Source organism: Ylistrum balloti, unplaced genomic scaffold (genome assembly GCF_031769215.1).
Source record: "Ylistrum balloti isolate Yb309-2 unplaced genomic scaffold, AGI_CSIRO_Ybal_v1 Utg369786, whole genome shotgun sequence".
Lineage (NCBI taxonomy): Eukaryota > Metazoa > Mollusca > Bivalvia > Pectinida > Pectinidae > Ylistrum > Ylistrum balloti.
In genome coordinates, this window is record NW_026781972.1 from 84,116 (window position 1) to 94,493 (window position 10,378).

Consider the following 10,378-nt stretch of genomic DNA (forward strand, 5'->3'; position numbering starts at 1 on the left):
AGACTTTATTCTGCAACGTAATTAAGACTTTATTCTGCAATGTAGTTAAGACTTCATTCTGCAATGTAGTTAAGACTTTATACTGCAATGTAGGTAAGACTTTATTCTGCAATGTAGGTAAGACTTTATTCTGCAATGTAATTAAGACTTTATTCTGCAACGTAATTAAGACTTTATTCTGCAATGTAGGTAAGACTTTATTCTGCAATGTGGTTAAGACTTTATTCTGCAATGTAGGTAAGACTTTATTCTGCAATGTAGGCAAGACTTTATTCTGCAATGTAGGTAAGACTTTATTCTGCAATGCAGGTAAGACTTTATACTGCAATGCAGGTAAGACTTTATTCTGCAATGTAGGTAAGATTTTATTCTACAATGTAGGTAAGACTTTATACTGAAATGTAGGTAAGACTTTATACTGAAATGTAGGTAAGACTTTATTCTGAAATGTAGGTAAGACTTTATACTGCAATGTAGGTAAGACTTTATACTGAAATGTAGGTAAGACTTTATTCTGAAATGTAGGTGAAAGGCAAAGTTAAATGTACACTGACAATACATTATTGGAGAACATTTCTTCAGAAAAATGTCTTGGGAGAAAATACTAGGAATTGATGAACAGGTAGAATTCTAGATTAATTTCTGTTGTTAGAGTGTCATTAAGTCAATGAAAGTTCATATTTTTGTTTATTGTTTACTTATCTAGTAGGAAATCACACTGCATAACCATGCATACCTATATTTGTAAATATTTAAAACACTATTTGGTTGCCCATATACAAGCGTGCTTTGTTTACTTTGATGTAACAGAGGTCATTATTCATTTCAATGCCACCGCTAGGAATCGAACCAGGAACCCCTGGCTTACTAGTCTGATGCTCAAGTGGTACATTGCGGTAAGTATTTTACCAGGGTTACATGGAATTAATTGAAAAAATTTACCCAGCAAGTAATCAATTTTTTACCTGCATGAAAAAATACATATATAAGATTGATAAATCATTGCCTCTTTAACAGGCCTGTATAAATATATATCTTCTTTTATAAATTCTGAGTACCACAAACACACAACAACACAATGTTACATGTATTCTGTACCGAGTGATATACATGTACATATCACGGACGTAGATAACGTTACATACATCCCTGTACATATATAGATATATGTAGTTTGTATCATAGATACAAACCCTAACATAAGAGATTGATAAAAAAAAAAGTCTCAAGAATGATAGGATTCTGGTCTATTATGCACTTACTGAATAAATATGATCATTAATAAGGAAAATTCTGTCTAATTAGCAATTTATTTCTAATTGTTAAATATAGAATTTTTGTACGGAGAGCTTCTCACTGTAGATTGATCAAAGTGTGAAATTAAGGTTGTAAAAGAAAATCTATTGGTTTTCAGAACGTATACAGCCAGGGAAAGAAATTATTAAGAGGTCCGGGACTGAAGATCGGGCACGTTAAGCTTGGTCGTAACGAGCTGTAGCTGTTAAGTTGACTTACCTAAACCATACGCCTCCATTTCAAGAAATTGTTTGACATGGTCCGATCTGTCTTGGAAGATTTGATTAAAACTGCCTTCAATGTTATTGATTAAGCACGTACACACAGAGTATTATATCCGGAAGTCAAATACCACAGGTGTTCGACACATGCACAGTTGATCTCGAGGTGTCTCGGTGATCGCGAGGTCTAAAAATAGACTGCAAATATATAATGTCGTGACGTGTTAGGAAACACCGTTTTGTTATGTTAATGTTGTGTAAACACGTAGGACAGAAGTCAGAAGTATTTATGTAATGGTCGTGACATTGGACGTAATACAATATTTCTTTTTTTTTCACTTGGACTCGTAGTCCGGTAATTTTACTGTACAGTCAGAGACGTGTGTTATATATGTCTCTGGTACAATGTAGTTGAATGTTTTATTGTCGATCGGCGATCTATTGAAAGCCTACAGGTACATGTATTTGGTACCACGTACCTACCACGAGTCGCTGAAGTCGGGGCTGTGTCGTCCACAGGTCCTGTCAACTCATATACTCGTTGTAACATGAAGGAAAAAGACTGTCTGTGCAGTACACTTTAAACCACGTCAACACAAGTGACGATGAACAAGCATGCAATGTTAAATGCTAAGTACATTGTAGATGTAATTAAATGATTCATCCTCATTTAACTTGTCATATTTAATGTAAAAAAGACCACGTTCATGTCTACGATGCCTGTTCCTTTAAACGAGGTTAATGTACTACTTGCTACAGTATTGGCCAGTATGGGGAGGACCACCACATGTTGTCAAAAACAATTAGAGTGTATGAAGACCGCCGGTTGGTTGATGGAACTCGTTGCATCAATTAAGCTCGTCTTCAAAAATCATAGATTTGTCACAATCTTCTTCCCATTTTAGCTCGCAAAAATATTCAATGTTTTATTCAAATGACAAGAATTGAAAAATAGACGAGACTAAATTATTGCTAGACATAAACAGTAATCGGTTTTAATTGACTGAAAATATCAAAATGTTAGTCTGATTATAGTGAAGAAGTTATTTAAGGATTTTTCAAATTCAAGTAAAAGAGATATAGCGCATAACGACTCCTATGAACCTATTTCAGTTAACAGAGTTCACAAAGTTGCAACGCTTCTAGGTTGAATTAATAAAAAGTACAATACATAAAAGGTGCTAGTTATACGTTTGTTACTTATTTTATTATGAAATATATATCTGATATAAACAGGATAGTTAACAAGCTACTTGACAAAAAAACAGGCTATCGTGGTTGTGAGTGTTTTTAGAAAGCTGAAAATCGGATAGGTTTGTGCTGTCGTCATTGTTGTGTCGTCTGACGAGAGAATTGCTCGGAATGACATGCGGCAGGCGTCTCGTATGTTTTTCTAGTGTGGTATAATATCCGCCATTTTCTTCAGACGACGTCAAAAATGACGCTTCCTGTTCATCTACGTATATAAGACAGGGCCCCAGATAGCTTTGACTAATTGCAATGATCAATTGCTTTGAGAATATAAACTTTTTAATTTTTTTAAAAATTTTTATCAGTTTTTTTATTATTTCAAACTGCAGAATATTTGTTACATCGAAATGAAAAAAAAAATATTAAAAACGCGACAAAAGTATCGAGATAATGATAATCCTTTGTACTTTTATGTCGATCAATACGTAGCCTACAGCTCTGATAATTGATATGTAATTGAGTTAAGTGGTTTTCATCACTTTAAAATGATTACTTCACATTGTAGATTTTTCTTTACGATGTTATAAAACCTTTAATAAATCAGCACTTTTGGAAAATTAGAAAAAAATGACGTAAAACAGCTTTACCCAGATATTTATTATGATGAAAAGATGATATACTTCATTGAATTTTGTACTAAAAGCATATATACGGCTAGCATCGATTTATTTAGGATCAAGTGGTGTCAGGTTTTCTAATCTGAAGTATAAAAGAGATCGTAGAAAATGAAGACAATTTTTTTTCATCATTTCTTGTTTGTATTCGTTTAAGGTAAGTTCGGATATCACTGTTTCACTCGTTCGTAACATAAATATTACCCAATGATTCCATAGGTCAATTTCTAATTATGGTTTTGAACGTAAAAAATAATTATCAATGGCACATGCCCCTTTGTACAGTAGACGCTATTACAATAATTAGATAAGGCCGAGTTATCACTGATTACTAGAAAGTCGGCCATTTTGTAACCATCGTATGTAAAACTGGAAACTCATTGATCAAATATCGATCTACATAGAACACACTTATTGCTTTGTCTATATTTATGATTTACAGACCATGAGGTGATCAGTTGTGGATACTGAAGATCAGTCCATCTGTACAAAGTTCTGGACGTGGATAACATTAATGTTAATATATCGGTAAAGACCCTGTTCATATGTGGCTTACTGCAATGTGTTGGTGCATTCTTCTATTTGGAAAATGAACAATGAATCTGCAGAATATCGTTGTGATAAAAAGTATACACACTGAGGAAAGAAACGACAACAAGACAAGACGCGAAGAAAATGTTTTGAGAGTTATGTCCCTTTAGGAGAATGACTTACTTCTGTACTTTTCTACTTGCTAATAAACCATATGAAAGTTGTTGATAAAAGATGATTTTCATATATCTAGTCTGTATGGTATATATTTTTAAGTCGGACGGACAAAAGATTGGACCTCACAAGTCGGACGGACAAAAGATTGGGCCTCACAAGTCGGACGGACAAAAGATTGGGTCTCACAAGTCGGACGGACAAAAGATTGGGTCTCACAAGTCGGACGGACAAAAGATTGGACCTCACAAGTCGGACGGACAAAAGATTGGGCCTCACAAGTCGGATGGACAAAAGATTGGGTCTCACAAGTCGGACGGACAAAAGATTGGGCCTCACAAGTCGGACGGACAAAAGATTGGGCCTCAAAAGTCGGACGGACAAAAGATTGGGCCTGACAAGTCGGATGGACAAAAAATGCGCTCCACAAGTCGAATGGACAAAGGATTGCTTCCCAAATGTCGTTTCAGTACGTGCGTTCGACGTTTGTCCGGTGTCAACTATTTCCATAAACACTCACTTATCGTAGCCAACTGAGTTGTGATATTTAGCCAGTAGGTGCCTGGGATAAAGCCCAACAAAGTTTGCGAAAAAAATGACTTTGACTCATTTTGAAGGTCACATGGGCCACATTTTTTAAAAACTTTTTTGACTAACAGAAAGACCTAGAGGAATGTACCTCGACAAATCTGCGAAAAGAAATGACCTTGACCCATATTGAAGGTAACGGGGGTCCATTTGTCAACATCTTTAGAAGGCTTCTGGTAACCAACAGTTCGCAAAGCAAGATATTTGGTGGAAAAGTGGTGTATTTATCAATGTAATTGTGAAGAACGTTGATTTTATTCGTGAGCCCTCTGCAAATAAATTGGGGAAGCCTTGTCTGTCTGTCCATCTGTCTAGACATTATAAGCGCAACTCCTCCAAAACCGTCTGATGGAATGTATTGAAACCAGGCACTCGATGAAACAATAAATACAATAATTTTCAAAACTTAAACAGCATAGATGTTCTAACAGATTATTGTGATATACATGTACGCACAGCTGACAATTACACATACCTGACACATGGACAAATTACATAATCAAAATACCCACTAATTTGTTCAGGTAGAAACACAGATATCTTTATTCTGCCTTTATTGAAGTCAGTGTCGGGGAAATTGTTTATGTTAACAGAACAAAAACGATTTATAAAATTTAAAAGAAGTTGAAACTGAACGTGACACACGTATGTCATTCTAAGTTAAAACCGGAAACGGTCCTCAATATTATCTGATACATCATTCTGAATTTTTTTTAAAGATTCTGATAAGGAAGAAATTACTTACAGTTACAACTCAGAAATTGAGTTCATATTAATTTTCTGGACTTCGTCCCGACAGAGATACTTTACATTATCGTGTGATTTGTTTTTTATTACTTTGTATATTTTTATTGACTTTCATAAAGACGTATACGTCTTTGACATTAATGAACTCCTTCTTCATATCCATCCCTACCGTATAACGTAAACAACAACAACAACAACAACAACAACAACAACAACAACAACAACAACAACAACAACAACAACAACAACAACAACAACAACAACAACAACAACAACAACAACAGCAACAACAACAACAGCAACAACAACAACAACAACAGCAGCAACAACAACAGTAACAACAACAGTAACAACAACAACAGCAACAACAGTAACAACAACAGTAACAACAACAACAACAACAACAGTAACAACAACAGCAACAGTAACAACAACAACAGTAACAACAACAGCAACAGTAACAACAACAGTAACAACAACAGCAACAGTAACAACAACAGTAACAACAACAACAACAACAACAGTAACAACAACAACAGTAACAACAACAACAACAACAACAGCAACAACAACAACAACAACAGCAACAGCAACAACAACAACAACAACAACAACAACAACAACAACAACAACAACAACAACAACGACAACAACAACAGCAGCAACAACAACAGTAACAACAACAACAACAGCAGCAACAACAACAGCAACAACAACAGCAACAACAACAACAGTAACAACAACAGTAACAACAACAACAACAACAACAACAACAACAACAACAACAGTAACAACAACAACAAAAGAGATATAACATATTTACAAAAATGAGTTTCAGCTTATTTATTTTTAAATTTTTTAACTCAAAAAAGTCTTATTTTCTAAAAAAAAAAAATAAATGGAAAAAAACACACACTAAACGGAAATTTTGCTTCCAATGTTTTCAGTAATAAAACGTACTATACACAATCTCGAGTTTCAGATATTTGATATTATTTGTTCTTAATGAAAATTTCATTTATATCTGAAAATTCCTAATCGTTATGTAAGTGTGAAGTATTCAGAGTAACACTTGTTTCTCATACCAATATGTACCATGGTATATATTATGTCATAGATTTATTGTCGAATACATCCCAAAGGATTACAGTATAACAATCCATCCACGGCTTCGTTTTTGTCTTGATCGCGCACGCGGATAGCTAAACCTAACTTTGGACTATGTGAAAATTGAATAAAACATCAATATTTATAGTGAATTATACAGTAGAACTACTATAAAAGATCAATTTTATCAACACGCTAATCTTTTGTTATTGTGTAGTGTAATGGTGAGAGAGAGAGAACCTAATAAGTTATGTGTAAACATATGCCTATGATGTACTGTATACAAAATTTATTAAGAGTGACTTCCCTTTTATGAACTCTTTGCGCGTCGTAGGTTACCGCTGCTGAAGAACTTTGCTGTTAATTGGTAAGAGATAATTTTATCGCTTCATAGGCAAAGCTGCAAATGATCCAAAACGTTGTTTTTGTCCTATTCTTCTGTCACTCGTTGGCTGTTCTCTGTACTGAAGTAACTTCCATGTTTCTACATGGTATTGTTCAGCAGGTGTCTGAAGTTAGTATGAAAGTTTAACAGGTGTAGGAGACATGAACACAACACGTTCAGGGACATTATGTGGGGGTCAACTCACTAACCTCAGCTAAACGTACGTACTGGTTTTATATTTCATGTCAAGCGGTAGAGTATGCACGTGCTATTTAGAAAATAATAATCTGGTAAAATACTAGTGACAATATACAACTCGGCTAGAGGGAACCTCCTTTCAGCTCGAGCGGTTGAGCTAGCAAACTAGTAAACCAGAGGTACCGCGTTCGAGTCCTAGCGGAAGAGTGAAATAAATGTAACAGAGGTCTTTATTATTTCAATGCTTACTAGTCTGATGCTTAATTAATCAAGCTAAAGAGAAGTTCTCTATAACTGAGCAAAATATTAGGGCTAGTATTAAACAGGGTTTCATACTCCCATCCAGGAAAGAGCTTGCCCTGACAGTTTCTAGGGGTTACAGCAATGTCTGTGGCACAATGACGAGTATTATTCCCCAAGGCCATACATGAGCACCAAGGTAACAGAGTTTCATAGCCTCTGCTAGGATTCCAACCTGGAACCCCTTGTTTACTAATCAGATGCTCAACCAATGAAGCTAAAGAGAAGTTATCTCTAGATGAGTGGTATGTAGCAGCTAATATTAAACAGGGTTGACCTATTTTACATTACTATTGGGTTATATTGTTTTTGGTGTTATTAGGTTGTAATGGGTAGTATTTGGTAATTATACGCACCCTCCAGTATTTTCCATTATTCCTTCTTAAATAAGGCTGGACCTATAAAGGATGGATGTGTACAATCACATGAATTGGATGTTGTATACCATGTGGAATTAAGTTGTTCAACATTTATTACTGAAATAGTAGTAATCGTATAGTAGTTCTTATACATGAACATGGCACATGACTACAACAGGCTTCTTGTGTTGACTTATGGCAGGGTTCTGTCAATCTGAAGTTATAGATTGTGGAATTTTACTAATAATGGTGAAAGTCGTATCAAAATTCTTTAAAATTCCATCCAATTTCTTTAAAACCCTTTAAGTATTCTTTAAAAGTAATGACACAGAACAATATCCCTGCTTTTGCAAACATTTTTGTCAATTAAACTCTCAACAGATGAAAGTTCCAGATGGCATCGGGGTCAGGTGCCCATAAGAGTAATGTTAAGGGCCTGGATCTGTCTGTAGACTGGGAACTTGTGACCTCCAATGGACCATCCCTGGCATTTCATGTAGGCTGTGCCCTTGGTAAGAACGAGGATTTCAGTTACCTGGTACATGTTGCATGGATCTTCGAGTACAATGTACATGTTGGTTATTGGTTCAAATGATTTTCTACATCTGTTCATGTTAAAAACTCAGATCACTCATTCATCTGTTAGTGACTCAAAGAATTTACACATCTGTTAGTGACTCAAAGGACTCAATACATATATGGACTGACATGATTCTCACATCTGTAACCGATTTGAATAATTTTTATCTTAAAGACTCCCAACGATAACCATATTGCTTAATGACTCAGATTATCAAGTCATCTATTAGTGTCTTAATTGTGTCACGCATTTGTCCGTGACTCAAATAATTCCCATATTTATCAAGGACTCACTCAAATGATTAATTCACTGCTTCAAAAGCTTGAATGTGACATGTCACATCTGTTAGATACCCAAAAGATTTAAACACACAGGTAAACATGACTAACGATACACGGTTTGAAATTATTCATTAACAGATAAACACATCCTTTATTGACTTAATTTTTATTAACTAGGATGACTTATGATCTAATCGGTGACTCAAATGATGCACATGTGACTCGAATTCAGATGATTTATGAATCTGTTCGTGACTGGGATAACTTATGTCTATTACTGAATCAATGATTTTTTTTAAAGAATCTTGTAATCAGTCCATTTTGTTGGAATGTGAAGTATTTCAATCTGCTTTTAAGAACAAGATGCTTTTCAATTCTGTTCTGTTTTACATATGTAGGTAATGGCATTTACATACATGGAGGCATAGAGACGAAGGATGGAAAACAGCCTTCGGACAAACTTTTTCGTTACAATTCTAGTTCGCAATCTTGGCAAGAAGTCCATGCTGCAGGAAGTCCTGCTCTTAGTCACCATGCATGTGTACCATTGGCTGGTAGATACATGCTTCTAATTGGAGGTTGGGATGGAAAGTCAAGGACAGCCAAGGTCGTGGCCTTTGATTCAGAAAAGCAACAATGGCTGCCACAGGAGACGAGTGGATTTCCTGGGGATGCAGGGCTAAGTTCACACACAGCTACTCTTTTGGCTTCTGGGGAGATCATTATTTTTGGACGAGAAGGCAGTTTACGTATGCAACGACGTCATGGAAATAGCTACATATTAAGTGGTAGTGTACAGTCAGGTCATTTTACCTTTAAAGAATTTACAAATGCTGCAGCTTCAAGATCAGGTCATACTTCAAACATCATCGGAAATAAACTGTATGTGGTTGGGGGAAGAGAAAATAATCTTATAGAAATTCATGACAGATTGAAAAGTGGAGAAAGTGACAACCAAACAATAACAACCAAACTATTAAGCATAGCAGAAAAGGTAACACCAATGTCTAAACTACCTGGCGGTAGAAAAAACCATATCACCATTAACGGTACAGGTGTTCTGTTCTTCCATGGTGGTGACACCTTCGATGGGAGGAGTCGTGAATCTGTCGGGGAAATGTTCCTCATAACATTAAAACCCACAATGCAGTTCTACAAACTAGGAGAAAGTAGAGTAAGACGGTCTGGACATATTTGCTGTATTATCGGTGACAAGGTGATTCTGCATGGTGGACTAGGTGGGAAAAATAACAGTCATGTTTACAGTGACACTTTCTCTCTGGAGTTTAAATAGGCCATGTTATTCCACTTACTGTTTTATTTTGGGTAATATCAGGTTATCCTGAAGAAATTTTATCACTTTGTAAATATATGTATACTTGTTTCATTATTTATTTATTTGTTGTATACGAACATATTGAATTTGTTTGATTTCAAAGTTACTTGCATGTGATATAATCTAATAATTCATAATACACACAATTAATAAACCTCAGAGTCCTTTTAACTGCCAGGGGCTGTTTGTTGAGTTTCTTTCAAAGCTGAGAGACAGACCTTCATGTAATGGTGTCTGTTGTTTGTTGAGTTTCTTTCAAAGCTGAGAGACAGACCTTCATGTAATTGTGTCTGCTGTTTGTTGATTTCTTTCAAAGCTGAGAGACAGACCTTCATGTAATGGTGTCTGCTGTTTGTTGAGTTTCTTTCAAAGCTGAGAGACAGACCTTCATGTAATGGTGTCTGCTGTTT

General features: G+C 35.5%; 2 protein-coding genes across 2 annotated transcripts in view; one reads left to right on the plus strand and one right to left on the minus strand.

The window, feature by feature from the left end:
- The window catches only part of LOC132544248 (myosin-IIIb-like), a 52,852-nt gene extending 51,324 nt beyond the window's left edge, over positions 1 to 1,528 (minus strand). The window contains exon 1 of the mRNA XM_060207820.1: positions 1,516 to 1,528. The gene's annotated coding sequence lies outside the window, so the exon portion shown is untranslated. The remainder of the gene's footprint in view (positions 1 to 1,515) is intronic.
- Positions 1,529 to 8,165: 6,637 nt separating this feature from the next.
- Positions 8,166 to 9,926, plus strand: LOC132544247 (kelch domain-containing protein 9-like). Its single transcript, XM_060207819.1, has 2 exons — positions 8,166 to 8,283; positions 9,031 to 9,926. Exons 1-2 carry the CDS (start codon positions 8,166 to 8,168, stop codon positions 9,924 to 9,926), a joined length of 1,014 nt encoding a protein of 337 aa, XP_060063802.1.
- Positions 9,927 to 10,378: the final 452 nt, after the last annotated feature.

Excerpts from the sequence above, each read along its gene's own strand:
- LOC132544247 (XM_060207819.1), top strand. The coding sequence starts at position 8,166 with ATGGCATCGGGGTCAGGTGCCCATAAGAGTAATGTTAAGGGCCTGGAT. Across the intron at positions 8,284-9,030 it reads TCATGTAGGCTGTGCCCTTG|GTAATGGCATTTACATACAT; the intron begins GTAAGAACGAGG and ends TTACATATGTAG.